Consider the following 17,714-nt stretch of genomic DNA (forward strand, 5'->3'; position numbering starts at 1 on the left):
GCTTATAAAATATAATTGAAAAGCAGTTTAAAAGTCTTTCTTCTTGTTTTAACCTTTCAATAGCTTAGATTTATTATTAGATTAAGTTTAAAGTCCCCTTTTAAGGGTTGACATTTCAGCTGGTTTAGTTTCCAATAAAGGAACAAAACAAGACCCTATATTCTTGTCCTAAGCTACTTGGCAATGTATAAAGCGTGTATAAAACAAAGGATTTGGGGTAATGTCATTAGGCTGTCAGGTTATATTGTGCTTCCAGGTGACGGCTGGTCCTACTCCCTGCATTCTGCCTTCTAGTCCTGTGCACGTGAAGTGTGCATGCTTCATGTGCACACTTCACGTGCACAACGGATGAGCTCACTTCCCACAGGATTGTCTGTCTGGATGGGTCTCCTTTCAACAGCTAAAACAGAAGCTAAGAAAAGAAAATGGGGGGAATATCAAGTGTCTGTGAATCTTAGGATTCAATCATTTATAACAAGGCAATATTATTTTATGATGACTCAACCATTGCCAAAGAAGGAGCAGAAAGATTTTAAATTGACTTTGTGTAGGATTTTCACATGCATAAAACACTTTAAATGGCCAATATGAAAACGTAAAGACCTTCCCCCACTCTCTGCGTTGCATAGAGCAGTCTTTTAGGTGATTTCTGTTATAACTGAACCACGGTTAGCGGTTTCGCCAGGAAAAGGATCTAAGTGATGTCTAAGCATAGATGGTGGCCAAAATGTCTGTTCTTTCCAAGCATTTTCTTTTGTACCTTCATTAATGTTGATAACCAATGTCGGTTTATGATTCTTATTGTTTCAACCCACAAAGTTTGTACTCAATGCGTGAGTTCCAGCAGGCTGCAGTTCACTTACTGGCCAATGGAGTCAGTAATGAAAACAAATTCTGATTCTTACACGTAGTACCTTTAAGTAGTACCGTAGTACCCTTAAGTCGTGCACATGATGCACAACTTAAAATACACAACTCAAGGATAAAGGCTCAACATTAACACAAATATGCAGACGAGAGTTTTATTCTTTTACATTTCATTCATACATTCACAGTTCATTCATAAGTTCACTTTTACAGTTCATTCATACATTCACTTTAACAGTTCATTCATGTGTTCACTTTTTCATTTCATTCTTACGTTCACTGGGCACACTGCAGTTGGATTGCAGTATTTTGTCTATGTGTGTGCGTGTGTGTGTGTCAGCCCAAAAATACTAAATTTTCTAAGTCATATAAAAACATTTGGACCGGCCAGGCATGTACAAAATAATATACTTATAAAAACATATGGGCACACCAGGAATGGCTTTCATTAAACATTCAAAGTCAGTTGCTGAGGCCTTTCGATTTGAGTTTATGGATTATTAACAGATTAAAAACAGTTAATAAGAGAAAAAAGAAAAATTGGCAGAAAAGTGAATTGCAAACCTGGTTTTAACTCCAGGGACAAATTTTGCAACTATTCTTAAAATAAAGTCCTTAGATTCAAAATCTCTTGACTACTTTGGGTTCATAAAGAAACTGTGCTCACTCTAAGGACCCGAAGCAAGCTGCTCTTCATCTGTAGGACCAGACAGACACGCGTCTCAAGCCTTTCATATTCTGAAAAGAAGAAAGAAAGAAAATACCACACTATTAGCCTCTGGCATTGCAATGTTTTCCCCCCAATTTTTATTTCCATTTTTTCCTTCCAAAAGTATTTTATTTCCAGGCTTCTGGAAAGAAAGAATATCAGCCAGATTTCAAGTCTCATAATCCAAATCTTTTAGCACAACTTTTCCTATTGAAGTAGTTCACTACTGGCCTGGACCACGAGGACGTTCACTACTGACCTCGATCGCTAGTACATTCACTACTGACCTCGATCGCTAGTACATTCACTACTGACCTCGATCACTAGTACATTCACTACTGACCTTGGTCACAAGTACATTAACTACTGACCTGGAACACTAAGAGGTTCACTACTGACCTGGACCACTAAGAGGTTCACTACTGGCCTGGACCACTAAGAGGTTCACTACTGACCTGGACCACTAAGAGGTTCACTACTGGCCTGGACCACTAAGAGGTTCACTACTGGCCTGGACCACTAAGAGGTTCACTACTGACCTGGACCACTAAGAGGTTCACTACTGGCCTGGACCACTAAGAGGTTCACTACTGACCTGGACCACTAAGAGGTTCACTACTGACCTGGACCACTAGGACGTCCACTACTGACCTGGACCACTATGAAGTCCACTACTGACCTGGACCACTAGGACGGTCTGGGTGGAGGGCGGGAGGGGGGCGGGGCTCTGCAGGGGGGAGGTCCTTGAGGTGCAGGAGGCAGAAAGCCTGATGTTGGTGATGGGGGCGTGGCCAGGCCCAAGAACTGCTCCTGCTGTGCGGGAGGGGACGGTGGCGGGGTGATGGCTGTGGAGAACGTAGGTGAAGGCAGGGCTCTGTTGGGCGGAGGAGAATGAGGGTCCTCCAGAGTGCAGGCGGGGGAGGTGATGGAGGAAGGAGGGGGCGTGGAGGGCAGCGGGGGCAGCATGGAGGTGGGGGACGGAGGCATGTCGGAGTAGAAGACGTCGTTGCCCTTGGAGACGGCGGTGTGACCGTAGCTGTGGGGCAGGGTGTAGATGGGCGTAGACGGGTGGTTGTAGATGGGGTAGCGGGGGCCCACGTTGGGTTTGGACCCGCGGGTGAAGTTGATACACCTGCCCTGTGGATTGGATCCAAGAAATGAAATGTCAGGGGTCATGTGATCATCTCTTGCCAAGTTCAGAGACAGTCAGGTCAGTTAAAGTTCAGCAAGTCTTACTTATACACAATAATCCTAAATTTCCTGCAATAGTCCTCTAATATGCCCAGACAATCCTTATCAGTGATTCAAAATCGTCATTTTGTGATGGCTTTTGCAATGCAGCTCTTTGTGTGTCAACTATTTCTCCAGTTGACACGGGTGTTGAATATTATCCCATTAAGGTTCTGTGTGGCGCTACAACATGGCGGTTGAATATCCTTCCTATGGAGGTAGTGTGTGGAGCTTCAACATGGCTGCTGAATATTCTCCCTATGAAGGTAGTGTGTGGCGCAGTCTTTGTTTGGCAGTAGGAGCACCGAGTTCTCCAGAGATGGAAAGAGGAAATGCCGGGGCTAGTCTTATTAGTGGGTGTCGGGAAGGAAAGCAGGGTGCCTGCCAAGCTGGCCCTGGTGAAGCTGGATGGAGCTGGGGGGTAGACAGCTACTCTTGATGGCTTTTACAGACAAAAAGCCCTTTTTTAAAACCCTGGAATGGGATTAATCCATGCTAAATAATGAGAAGCTGCATCATTCTTTGACTCCCTCTCTCCTCCTCACTCTTCTCCTTCTCTGATTGGTTGAGGACCAGGGCTCTGTGCTTAGTTAGTACATTTATTAAGTTTACTATTTTTTGTTGAGTCCAAGGCTAAGTTTACAGATTTATCGCCTTATTTTTCCAAGGAAGCTAATTCTGCAGCCAGTGAGAGTTTGATGAAGTATTATTTTGCTTCTGTGTTGCATTTCAAAGATGTTTTATCTTTATCACAATAATCGTAAATTTCCTGCAATAGTCCTAATAAGCCCAGATAATACTTATCAGGGATCCCAAATCTTCGTTTCTTTGATGGCTTTTGCATTGCAGCTCTTTGTCAACTTTTTCTGATGATTATTATTCCTATGAAGGTACTGTGGAGCTTCCCCATGGCGGATATTGCTATTGCTTCCAAAGTTGTGAATTAAAGGTATTCTGCCCCCCCCCCCCCCCCCCCCCCCAAAATTTGAAAGGTTATCAGTTATTTCTTACATGCTTGTCACCCTGTATGGATGACAAACACACACCAACACACACCAACATGAGGCCGGTGTGTCAGCCCTGTTGGAGGTGGTCAGCTGTTGGTCAGCTGTTGTCGGGTGAGGTTTCACATTAGCTGTTAAATGAGTGCATTCCTCACCTTGTCCCCTGGGTGCGGTCGCATCACAGAGACCCGGGCATAGCTCTTCCTCAGCAGAAGGCCCAGAGCGTCCAGTTTACCCTGGCCAGGGAACAAAAAACAGCCACAAATTATCGTCCGCTTCCAAAAACCTTTCCATTCTATGTATGGGTACCCCACCCCCCCTCTTACGCACATATTGTATGTTGTATGTCCTTGCACTTAAAAATAGTACTAGTCATTGTGAAGCATCTTATCCTAGCTATCTTTCTTGTGTACGGGGAATGGGTTAACCTAACAATTGTAACTCCTTTGCACTTGGTTCTATGAACATCCTTACTGTACAGACAGCGATATATTGTTTGTCTTTCTTCTGACAAATGTACTTATTGTAAGTCGTTTTGGATAAAAAGGTCTGCTAAATGCCCTAAATGTTAATGTAATGGGTTTGAAACAAAACAAACACTACAGCATTCAGTCCTTGTGAATGTTACTGAATGTTACTGTGAATGTTGTGTTACTCCTTGTTAGTGTCACACAATGCCGCGGGGCTGTATCTGGTCGGTATTGCTAGGAGAGAGACGTGTCCCATAGAAACGGATTACATAAGAGAGAAGCATGTATTCCAAGAGGCAAATATTTGGTTAGTTATCACGCCAGCTCCGGAGATTTAATGCATCAGAGGTCAGCTCCATTTGATTCACGTCTGGTTTTCATTCGTCTCTACAGCTGACTTGTGTTTTGAACCTAATACAGCTGACTAGCATGTTATGGATCCGATTCTATTTAGTGTGTCCTTGAACACAGGAACACGAGAAACAGAGACACTAAAAAAAAAACATGTGAGACGTTGACCTATTGTGTTTGGTTTATATAAGTATGGTTTGTGTGGTTTATATGTTATGTTTGGCATTTATGGTTTATATAAGTATGGTATGAATGTTTTCACCACACTTATATACAGACTGTATAAAATACACTGTGTACAACAGACCAACCAATTTGAAAGTTCCTCTATTGGATTAAGATATTTTGCAGGAGTTGTGCAGGTCTATGTACAAGTATGTCTATGTATGTCTGGGCACGAGTACTATGAAGTCATCTATATATGGTGGAATAATCCACCATATTCTGCTACAACACCCTGGTGCACACTCGTTGCATGCACATTAGGTCATGTCATTCCAATGTGCTCCACTGGTATGATCAGACCTCATGTCTGCTACAGATCCAGTTTTTCTTAAATCCAGTTTAAGAGCTGACTCTGCATGTGGAAGCAGGAAGCTTCATCGCGTAGTTTAATCAAGACTTATGCTAGACAAATTTTCCTGTTCTTGGCTGACAGGAGTCCAACGGGGTGTGCGCCTCTATCGCTAAGGTCAGACAACCAAAGCAGAGAGTGGTCGCGTAGGTGGCTGTGTTCTTTCCTGTCGGACAGAAAATCCACAGAACTGCTTTTGCCTTGACTTTTGTTTGGTATTCTCAGATTATTATCTGGTAACTCCAGGAGAAGGACTGTGGTATGTGAAAAGCTCCGCGGGTCAGCAGTTTCTGAGGCTGCAGGCCTCATGTCTGGCACCGAACATCAGGCTCTTGGATCTTGTTTGATCGAACGACAGATGAAATCAGAGTTCGGCCGTTTGTGTTTTATGTGCTGAGTTGCAGCCTGGCTATTTTGGGTGTGCCTAATAAAGTGACGCTTAAACGTTAAGCCGTTTCACATGTTTGTGACATCACAAGTTGGCGTGTGATATGTTTATACAGACCAGTCCACAGTCACCTACTTGGTGCACTGTGAAACCTGGTTCATTCTCGGGGGGAACTCTCATTTCTGCTGTCACAAGTGGAAATAGTTTTTAAATTGCTTGCAATGACCAACCGCACACCTGGTTATACAATAAGGACCCTTTTACGTCTCATTAACTGACCAAAAATAGCCTGACCAAAAATGATGACTCAGTCCTGTGAGATCATCCTGCCGTAGGTTACATAAATACAACATGTTTACCTTGATGGGTGAATACCATTTCTGAGGACGGACGGGTCGGCGCACGCCGTTGTTGAAGGTCCGTGGCGGCGGAAAGTCAAAGTCTTGTTCAGGCATCGTCACGCGGGCGTTCTTGGCCTTCTCTAGTTTAGCCCCCTCCTCTGTGGACCCCTTGTCCCCCCAGTACACCTGGACATGGGAACCGAAGTTGGTTTATTTAACATCTGGCAGACATTGACGTTATTCATGTTCACATAGGCACACTGGGTTTTTGTTTCATTCATACTATTTTTGTCAAAAACTTGAATGAACGATGTTAAAGAGAGTATTATTTCACAACATTGACTGTTAACTGAAAAACTAATATTATTTCTTATTTAACAGGCCTTAGTTCAGAGACAAGTTGCAGGCTTTTTAATAGGCCTGTTTAAGTGAAAAGCCAAGTCCACCACATCACCACAAACTCTTCCTAACACACCAAGCCATCTGGTTAAAAAAAAAGGAAAAGAATAGGAAATCTTTTAAAACTCTGTTGATTTCAGTTGGAGCTGAACACAAGAGGCTTCTCGGTAACCTAATCTACCGTGACTGTCATGGTCAGGATCTTCACTTAGACATTCAGAGTGGGGACATTTCATCCTTTGCTTCTGATGATTTAATTCTCCTTAAGTTATTGCTGAAACTTTTTTCCACTGGTAGTTATTCCTAGCTTTGAGCCTGACCTCCTTAAATTCCTGCATGTCCCTCCATGTTGGATTAACTTCACTCTCTTAACTCCCACGGACGACTCACTCCTTATCTGCTGATAAATCCTGCAATAGGTTGGAAAGGTCTCTGATGAAGACAACCTCTATCTCTGCTCCTCGCAGTTCATCTAAACCACAGTGCTGTAGCAAAAATGGACCAAATGTAATGTAAATGTAACGAGTATTTAATATCATGGAAGTATGACCTACTTCCATTCTTTTGATGCCTCCCACTCCTCGGCCCCCGTAGTATGAGGCGTCCACAGTGGGCCATCGCTTCTTGGGGTATCCTTCATCCTCTTCATCCTTAATGAGAGAAAACAACGTATAGTATTGAAGAAACACTTGCTAAGGCTACACAGCTGGCATACTCCTATGGATTTAGATTAGAGTATTCCATAACTTTTGTTATGGAAAATGTTCAACTATGATAGTTACATGTAGTTAAAGCAATTATTTTATAGTATTTTTCTCATTATGATATCATGATCATCTTTTTGGACAATTTCTTTCTGAAAAACGATTAAGATACAATTATTACAAAACAAATTGTGTGCATTCAATCACAAATTCAGAAAATGTCCATGATATTGTTAAAAACGTGTCCACCCTAGCATCTCGAGCCTCCTGAGAGGAACCTCTAAGAGGAGAGACTCACAGAGCTGTACTCCATCACCGGAGGCGGCGGGTCGTGGAGGACCTGTGGACAGCAACATCAGAGTCAACACACGGTTAGGGTTAGGTCCTCTTTCTGGTCCTCTTCCTGGAGCTACATGTTTCATGAACTTACCCTAATATATATATATACTGTATATTGTTTATGTAACCTCAAAATCATTGAGGAAGCTCTGAAGAATGCTTTGAATTTTCACTTCACCTCAGGTCAAGTCAATCATAAATATCTAACATCTTATGAACTAATAATAAATAATGTTTTTGCTGGCAATTCAAAGGACTGCTTTTGTGTTCTAGTCCCCTGATTCGCCAGCGGCGAAAACACAAGATGGCCGACCCACCACCATGCAGCACAGAGGCCAGAACCACCAGAGTAGAGCCAGGATGAGCAGCAGCATCAGGATCAGCAGAGCGATGGCTATGAAGGTCCCATCAGACTAGACAGGAGGCAGAAGATACACTCTGAACTCATTTCACTGACCTGAGAAGCTTTTTGTAATCGGGTTCCTTTTTACATTTTTAATGGAATCTCAATTTTAGCAGAACAACGATCAACCCTAAACATTATCATGAGAGTATCATGGCAATATAGAAGTTTGATTATGATGACCAAAATAATGGATTTACCAGGCCTAGGATATGAATACCCAAAGATACACTTAGAATTGATTTCAGCGTTAAGATCAAACTCAGCCTTAGCCTTTCTCTGGACTGCCTCCAAAATATGTGAATGAATTCCATCTGTTGGAAAGAATCACTTGAGGACAGATTGGATTTGTTTTTAAAACCATAATCTGCCCCATTGGGAATCATGCTGTGAAGTTGATCCAATGTTGTACTTTCACAGAGTAGGCCTGCTTACACAGCTAGTATGTGTTACTCTATGTATGTTGTATCTCCAGGGAGTAGGTCTACTTACACAGCTAGTATGTGTCACTAGTGTGTGTTGTTGTAGTTTCACATAGTAGGCCTACTTCTTAGTACTATAATGCAATTTTACTTCTTCTTTCTAATTCTACTTCTTCCTTTTTATTTTTTCAAATATCTTCCATGTATTCTTTAAAATCCTGTTTTCATGTGTATTTTATTGATTCTTTTAAATCCAGTTGTTAAACGTATTTTATGGACTCTTTGAAGTCCTGTTTTATTTTATTGTATGACATGTTTTTATGTGAAGAACATCGAGTCCGCCTTGTACAAAATGTGCTATATAGATAGTTGACATGACTACTTACACAGCTTGTATGTTTAACTTCTATTGTGTTGTTGTTGTTGTAGTTCTTTATTACAAAGCCAGTGTAACTAGTGTGTAAGATAACCTACTTACGCAGCTGACTGCAGTGGTTGTCACAGCGCTGGAGATGAAGCTCAGGCCGTTGTTCATGCTAACATGTAGAGTAGCAGTTCTGCAAAAGGTCAAAGGTCACACATTGATGTATTACGTTGGCTATAAGAATTGGCACCGGGGCTTGATGCTGAATAATGAAAATCACTGATTCGGATTTGCCAGCTACTATGACCTCATTTATTGTCATTCTAGCTACTATGACCCCTTTGATTGTCTGAAGGTTATGGTTTTCGTTACATGTGATTATTTGTTATAAGGCTAAAAGTACCTGGTCCTTAATTTATGCCCCGAGATCCAACATTCAGTTCCTTGTCAGCTTTTAGTGGAACCACTATCATTAAAGGTCCCATGACATGCCACCAGGTGTGGTGTGATTAGCCGTTACAAGCCGTTTTGAAAATCTGTCTGTTATGACATCACAGGTGGGCGTGTCCAACTAGATGTGTGATGGATAGATGAGCAACGTTTGCTACAGTCCACTGGGTAGGCTGGTAGACTGATCTATCCAGCACACATCTAGGTGGACACACCCACCTGTGATGTCATTGTCATTGTGATTTTCAAAACGGCTTGTAACGGCTAATCACACTCACACCTGGTGGCATGTCATACAACCTTTAAATATATAGCACATGCAGTTGCATTGAGTGAAAATTTAGCTGGTCCTTATTTTAGGCCCTGATATCCAACATTCAGTTCCTTGTCAACCTTTAGTGAAACTGTTCTCATTAAATTTAACACAGGGAAGTGACACAAACATCTGGATTATAAACACAACCTATTGAGTGCAAATAGAATAGAACACGGTACAGTGAAATTGAGTGGCTTTCCTGACGCAGCATTCATACATACCAAACAGCAATTATAAATAGAAGAAAAAATGTAATAATGTTCAAAAGAAAACATCAACACTCTAAACACACCATCTTGAGTGTAAACACAACATATGTGGAGTGCAATCACAACATCTGGAGTGTAAACACTACATCTGGAGTGTTAACACAACATCTGGAGTGTTAACGCAATGCTGAATGCTGAATCCATCACATTGACTTGATGTGTAAATAGAATTAACTCAGTGACTTACGTCCCCTCTTGGTCTAAAACAGGAGCTGGACACAGGAGGTACGTGTCTTTGACCACCAACGGTCTCTTCACTGTGGAATGGAAGCAAACGGCAACAAGAAACAACTCTGTTACCCGTGTATATGTTCATATATATCACATAATATTATCATCAAATATCATTGGAAGGGCGTCTATTTTACCACCAGGTGTGATGTCGATTAGCCACTTCAAGCCTTTTAGAAATATACCCATTAGTGGCAGCATCAAACCATCAAGATGTATGATGGATACACAGCATGCTATCACATTCTGCTGTGTGAGGAGTGAGGAGCTCTGAGTGATGTAGCAGCTGGGGGGAGCTGGGACGATGCTTTAAGGGGCTGGGGGGGGTGGGGGGACAGATGGACGTACGCTGGATTTATAACCTTACGAGCCTCCGGAGGACCTCAGCCCTCCCTCCTCTCCTCAACATTCTTCTCAACCAAAACAAACCAAATCAAATGATTTCAGAGTGAAATGTTACGTAACCGCCGATGGACTCCGTTGGCTTCACTCCATTGGCTGTCATGCCAGTGTTTGTGAGCCAGTGTTTTGTTGACGCAAACCCACGGGCAATTCTTCGACTGTTGCCTCGGTCAGTATATCAGAGTGTCGTTTCTAAAGTTCCAGTGGGAACACTCCAGACTAATGCCTATTCCATCCACTGGCATAAGAAGAAGGATACAATTGCAAAAGGGGGCTTCTATTCCCTGGCTATTAAACTGCCCTCTCAGCAGAACGTCTACGCTTCACTGCCAACTGTTCAAATATGGTGGTGCCGCCGGGCCACGCCCACTGGAGTTCTTCAAAACAGAGCAAATACGAAGCAGACTCCAAACAAAGCTCCTGGCCGTCTTCTTGTGTTGTGAGGCTGTTTTTCTGCTCAGTCATCAGAACCGCTCCGTGGTTCCACTTATTTGGTTGTTCCAAAAACAAAAGGCCGGGCAGCCTTGAACGGACAACAGGATGTGATTAAAACTAGATCAAAGAGAAATTAAAATCCTGGTTTGTTGATGTAAGAAGAATATTAAATGTATTTATTCTGATTTGTTCTGGTGGTTATTGTGAATTTTGGCAGGTCATCGTTGTTCAAACTTATTTTGATCTTCTTTAAACACAAATAACATCAAACGTACATATTATACTCCTTTTGGGAGATGCTCTATTGGCTGAACTGTAATCAATGAGCGAGAGCAGAAGCCATGATTCTGTTTCGCAAGGCCGGTTCTAAATAGCGGATCCCTTGACTCCCTGTGGTTCCACTCACTCAGTGTCAGCGTGTCGTTGATGCGGAAGCTGCAGAGGACCTTCTGTACGTCCCGTGCGTGCAGGAAACCGTTGCCCTTGACGACCACCTGGAAGGACTCTATTGGTGCAGTGAGACAAACGAGGGGTGTCAAGCCATGCGTGGTGGTGAACGTTGTACCACAGTTAAATTAGATTAGATCTAACTTTATTAATCCCCCGTAGGAGACATTTGTTGGTTGCAACAGCAGAGCAGCAGTGGAAAAACACAGGAAAATACAGTAAAAATAAAAAGTACAAAAATAGATGCTATGGTAAATACTAAACTAAATGCTAAAGTAAGGACAAGACGATACAAAAAGAACAAACAGACGGTATAAACAATATAAATTATAAATTAGTGGCTAAGTACCAGAAATGCAATGTAAACAAAGAGAATGTGGCCCAGTGATCAAGTATATATATATTAATATATATGAATATAAAATATTGTAAAAAAAAATAATAACAATAAAAAAAAATTATATTTATATATATATATATATATATATATATACACACACACACACACACACACAAGTTCAAAATGAATTTGGAGGGAACACCTCCCACTACCTCCTTGACAGACGCTGGACGGCTCTACGGCCAGGATCTCGATGCAGGATCTCTTCAGGATCTAGAGGAAAGAATGGAATAAGAGCCCGTGCGAGCGTTAATGCTTAAAACAACAGAACATGCGTCCGTACAGTACAGTTCATGAAGAGTTCAGCCGAGTCGTACCGAGTCGATGATCCCTGGGAGTGCCTGGAAGCCGTCGTTGACCGGGAAGACGTGATCCTTCCCGTCGGCTATCGTCCACAGCTGGAGAGGGAACGTTTGTAAAGGAACGTGAACAGACTGCGAGCGATTGGTCCCCTTTGATGGGTTGTGAGGTGATTGGGTTGATCGGGTTTACCTGTGTTTCATTAAAGTCCTTCACGCCAACACAGTAGACCGTTGCACCCAGCTGGCGTGCTCTGCTGGCCTGACAGAACACAAGGACGTCAGAGGCGATCACACAACGATGATAAATGGTTACTTTATAACACACGTTGGAATCAAAAGTTAAAAGCTGTTACGTTGGCATGGTTATATTATCTACACTGTAATACTGTATTATGTATTATGGCTGCTTCTTGTGATCTCCAAAGTGAGTAAACAACATTCCTACCTCCCTCTCTGCCAGGTCAAACTGATCCTCTCGGAGTTCGCCGTCGGTCAGCGCGATGATGACGCTGGCGGTCCGGTAAACTTGGGGGAAGCGCAGCAGACATGTTAGTCTCATGTTAAGGACATGGTAGTGACCCGGAGGAAGCGCGGCAGACATGTTGGTCACATGTTAGTCACATGTTAGTAGCCTGGAGGAAGTGAAGCAGACATGGTAGTCACATGTTAGTGACCTGGAAAGAGCTAAGAGCAACTGAAATGCAAGTCACATGTTTGTAACCTGGGGGAAGCGCAGCAGACATGGCAGTCACATGTTAGTCACCTGGAAAGAGCTAATGCTAGTAACCAGGGGGATGCCCAGCACATGTTAGTCACATGTAAGTAATCTGGAGAAAGTGCAGCAGTCATGTTAGTAACATGTTTATATCCTGGAAGAAACACATGTTAATGGCCAGGAGGAAACGTGGAGACATGTCGGCTGAGTGGATGAATGCCATGAACAGCATTAAAGTGATCGTAAAAACAGAGCCACTCGCGTGTATCAAACTGGAAACAGCTGATGCATGCGTGTCACAGACATTAAGAAACTGGCAGCTTTAATATTCTCACCATCCCCTGTTGCATAGTAGATTTGTTCACTGGCCTGAAGGTAAAAACACACAAAGGTTTCCTTCAACACCTACAAAGTTAAATACACCCTGATATTGGCATGAGACACACCATTATCCTAATGACTTATTACATAGAACAAGATATACTTCATTCACCCCAGATGTTGAATTAAATGGGTGTAACCGCCAGCACACGTACAGGACAGAGAAGTACTAGAAGTAAGGATTAAAAAAAAAAGACATGAAAAAAAAAATACAAAATATAAATTCTGCCTAAAAGTTTACCCGTTGAAAACCTTTGTGCATGGCGGTGTCTCCTCCTGGCTGGACCATGCGCAGCTGCTCCAAGCCGTGGCCTATCCGCTCCCTGCAGCTCACGCACACAAGACCACAGGCAGCAGCAACACGTTTAGAGAGCAGTTGGACAGAGAAAACGGTTTCATTTTAATTTGTGTTTATTTATTTTCTTGCCTGTCTTCAGTTAGTTCCATCACAGTCCTTCCTTCTTTTGAGAAAACGATGAAGGACATTCGAAGCTGAGGACTAACGAGAAAACACATCAAACATATGAATCTATAAATCACGGTATACACAGTAGAGAACGGTACCCTCATGTTAATAGGCCATTAGGTACAAGTGGTATTCAATCTTTTTTTTTTCATCTTTATTTGTTTTTTATCTTTAGTTAGTAGTAGTAGTTAATCAAACCGACCTGATGAACTTGTGAGCCAAATGGTCCACAAAGTAATAGATCTCATTCCAGTGGTGCTGCACACTGCCAGACCTGGGAGGACAAGTCTCATTTATTCATTGACGACCTCTTTAAACCTTGGAGAAAATGCTCATGAAGTTTAGTGCACCACTCAGTTTTGACAGAACAATGCTAGATTTAATACAGCATTCATTGTTCTCAACGTCAACAAAATCAAAATGGTTACAAAGAAGATATGTCATAAAAAGCAAACTATATAGGATGACATCACAGAAGGAATGAATAAGTATTGTTGTGATTTTGCTTTGAGCAATCACTGTTCATGCAGCCAGATATGTAGACTGAACAAATCCTCAGTCTCTCCAGGTAAACATCTGCACATTGTTCTGGGTTTTTTGTTCCAGCTCTCTCCTTGTGTCTCCATTCCTACTACCACACGACTTCCCAGAGACGCAGAGAGCCAAGAGCTCCTCTCTCTGGAGCGTCTGGCTCCAATGGAGAAACGGTTTCAGAGACTCTTCTATTTTGCGTTCAAGAAAAATTAATAGGATTAAGAGTGATATCTAAGATTAAGAGTAATGGTTAAGATTGAGAGTAATGGTTAGGATTGAGAGTAATGGTTAAGATTGAGAGTCACAGTTTAGATTTAGAGTAATAGTTAACTCTAATAGTTAGGATTCCACAAAGAGCAAAGCCCCAAGGAGCACTTCAGCAAAGCAAGTAAAACAAGCTGCCAGGGAAGGTTAGGCCACGATAACCAAGTAAGCTGGGTTTGGGGGGGGGGGGGGGGGGGAGATCTGGTTATATTTAGTTTGTTGTTTTATTCAGACAATGACCTGGTGTATTATAGAATGGAATCTTACAAAGCATGACCAGACGTTTTCTGTCAACAAAGTTTACAGCCGCCTCTTGCTTTGAGCTCAGATAATAAAAAGGTGATTCAGACAGCAGGTTTCTGCCTGGAGAATCCATCAACAATAAGATGGGGTGATGTCACAAATAGCCCTGATTCTGACGTTGTTGATGCACAAGCTGTGCCAAACTTTTGCTACACAAGATGTGCCAAAAATTATATGATATTCGGGGCGAGTTCCAACATCACAAAGGGCACTGATTGTGACTGTCAGTTGGTACTCGAGCTGTGCCAAATAATCTTTTTTTTCATTTACGAAATAAAATCCCAGCATCAATTGCGGTCAAAGCCAGAGAAAGCTTTTATCTTAAGCTCTTGTTTCCATTTTATTTACACAATTATGATCAACATTTTGTGAGTTAAAGTCAGGTTTATTGAAGGTTTTTAAAAATGTAGTGAAATTGAGATCTGAATTGAGATACTGCATGACTGAAAGTCAAAAACAAACAACATGTGTTTCTCTTTTGATGACATACGTCGATTGCTCAAGCAGTAGCTTCATTATTGAACAAAACAAAACTGTAATTCAGTTCTTGTTCAGCAGCGGACCAGCAAGTATGGTTTCCAACCTTCCACAGAGCCCACAGCCGGCTCTACGTGGCATCATAATTCACATCTATTAACATACTTAGGGACATTCCCTTTTAGATTACCAACAACCCTCACCCTAGCCAGCTATAATTTCAAAGCATGAAGCTATTATTAATAAGCATCAAACTATCATTCATAAGCATGAATATATAATTGATAAGCATGAAGCTATATCATTCTTAAGCATCAAACTATAATTTATTTGCATGAAGCTATCATTTATTGCATGAACCCACATTTATAAGCATGAGGCTATCACTAATATCCATCAAGCTATAATTTATAAGCATCCTGACGTCAAGTCACCCCATGACCCTCTGTAAGCTGCTTCTTGTGATCTGAGTTATAATATGCAAATAAATAGTTATTCAAATTAACATTGAATATACTTTTATATATATATATATATATATATATATATATATATATATATATATATATATATACATACACACCACACACACACACACACACACACACACACATATACAAACACTTTTTTTATGTATATATCTACTCTCTCTTGGCCCCGAGCACCAACACACACTCACCAACATGTGTGCAAAACAAACACTGTTGGCTTTCCCAACCTCAACTTGGAAGCCGCTTGCAGCCACGTGTCTGTGATGTTTACACCAAAACCACATTCTAGACTCTAAAGCAACCACTCTGCGGGACAAGAAGGAGAAGAAAGGCGGCATCGCGCTTACTTGTCCAGGACAAAGTAGAGGTCAAATCCCCCGTAGCAGGAGGATCCCACCGCCCGCTCCTGTGCATATATGCTCTGTATTGCACAGCCCGCCACCAGGAAAGACGCCAGTATTCCCAGTTCCACACCGAGCAGTACCTGCCTGCACCAGCCCCAGGGCATTATCCCCTCAGACCGCCTCCCACACTGCACCTCCTCTGGAGATACAGAGAGAGAACAGCAGCAACTCAATGAAAAAAGTCAAAAAGTTATTTCTTGGTTCCCCTTAAAGTCGTCCCTCGACAAATGACTTCTGACTTCTGCATCGGTTCCCCATCTCCACAGCAGCAGATGTGAGCGGGGGAGAAGGAGGAGGAGGAGGAGGAGGAGGAGGAGGAGGAGTGAAGGGTCTTCAGACCGGCAATGTTTATGTTTCTCCTCTCCCCACACTCAAATCTACTCAAATCTTTTTAGCGACGCTTCTGTCTGAGCTCTACTCTTAATTTCCGTGGTTTGCATTAAAGCTGAAACCCTAACCCTATTTTCTGTAAACCTATGAAGGTATTCTTGTGAGTTATTTTCTTTGGTTCTTTGGGTTTTTTTGTTTTCCATTCGAATGTATTTGTGTTTATTTGTATCACATCCTATGCACTATTGCCACTCAGTGGTACACAATGGAACTTGAAATAGGGAGTAGGATGACTAACGTTTTACTTTAAAAGAATGTTATGGATAAAAGAAAATGGTAGATCTGCTCATTGCAATAGCGTTCCTATAGCTTTCTTTTATTTTTATTGCTATAAAACTATAATGTAAATATCACTAATACATACATATACCATACCAAACTTAAGGACACAAAACTGTCATCACGTCACAATACTTTTGAATGACAAATATGTTATTAAACTATTTTCTTCACTTCTAAACTGCATTGCAATACTTTACTGTCTACATTTGACTCACAGGATTGTTGAGGAGTATCCATCCATTTGTTGTATGTGTTTGTTTCAGAGTAGTATTATTATTATTATTATTATATGGGTGGATATTTTTAATTTGTGGAGAGTGACTTGGACATTCAAGGAAATGGGGTCATCTAATCAACGAGGACTTGAAGGACGAAATTCAACCATGCCGAACCATAACGTGTGACTGTTGCATGCTGGGTAACTACTGTACATGTCAGTGACTTGGTCATGAGAAGACAATGTGATCTCCTCAAAGAAAAATCACTTCAGTCTTCAGACTTCACTCATGTTCTCTAACATCTGTGAGGAAGTCAGAGAACATCAGGGGATAGTTTAAGGGCTTGAGGGCTCACAGGACCTTTGCACTATTGAGCAGGGTATACATCTTTATGAGGTCATGTTATCTGGGCACATGGTTTCTCACTTTTTCCGGAGAGGTCCTTAACCAAAAGACACTTCAAATTCAGGTGCACTTTATTTTTAAGTACACTACTGTGGGGTATGTGTGTGGATGATGGCTGTTTTAAGGACTTATTGGACTCTGGAGCTCGGTGAGGCTGCACACCTGTTGCACATAGAGCAGTCGATGTGCAACAGGTTAAACCAGCCATCACACTCAGGGAGATCTTCTACGTTGCAGCATGGAGCACCAGGTCATGTGTCATTATCTGCAAACTGTACAATAAACAGGCTTTTAACACAACCCCCCTTCGTTCTTCTCTGGAGGAGTCCAGTAAAAGTCACCCAGGTGGAGTGTGGCAGCCACCTAGTTGGTGTGTAGCAATGGACTTCATCCACAATGTATTGTTACAACTACATTTAGAAAAAATGTAGTTGTTCACTAATCAGATTCACTTCATGGTAATCTGATTAGTGAAAGAAAGGCTTTGGGGATTGATCTTAAAGATGTTGTAGGTATGATCCGACAGTTAGGAAAGTGAGGGATGAAAAGAGCGGAAGACAGCGGGAT

At 41.9% G+C, this 17,714-nt stretch overlaps 1 protein-coding gene across 1 annotated transcript; it reads right to left on the minus strand.

The window, feature by feature from the left end:
* Positions 1-1,239: 1,239 nt before the first annotated feature.
* On the minus strand, positions 1,240-15,956 carry antxr1b (ANTXR cell adhesion molecule 1b; the record flags this gene model as incomplete). The annotated part of the gene is made up of 19 exons (XM_084486282.1): positions 1,240-1,605; positions 2,256-2,713; positions 3,966-4,046; positions 5,953-6,120; positions 6,888-6,983; positions 7,336-7,377; positions 7,694-7,789; positions 8,680-8,758; positions 9,788-9,857; positions 11,075-11,173; positions 11,668-11,728; positions 11,833-11,913; positions 12,008-12,076; positions 12,263-12,342; positions 12,868-12,901; positions 13,155-13,236; positions 13,341-13,412; positions 13,582-13,653; positions 15,796-15,956. The coding sequence occupies 18 exons, from the start codon at positions 15,954-15,956 to the stop codon at positions 2,264-2,266; spliced, it is 1,893 nt and encodes a 630-aa protein (XP_084342408.1). The 3' UTR covers positions 1,240-1,605; positions 2,256-2,263.
* Between the last annotated feature and the right edge of the window lie 1,758 nt (positions 15,957-17,714).

This window comes from Micromesistius poutassou (genome assembly GCF_964030765.1).
Source record: "Micromesistius poutassou genome assembly, chromosome: 22".
Taxonomy (NCBI): Eukaryota; Metazoa; Chordata; class Actinopteri; order Gadiformes; family Gadidae; genus Micromesistius; species Micromesistius poutassou.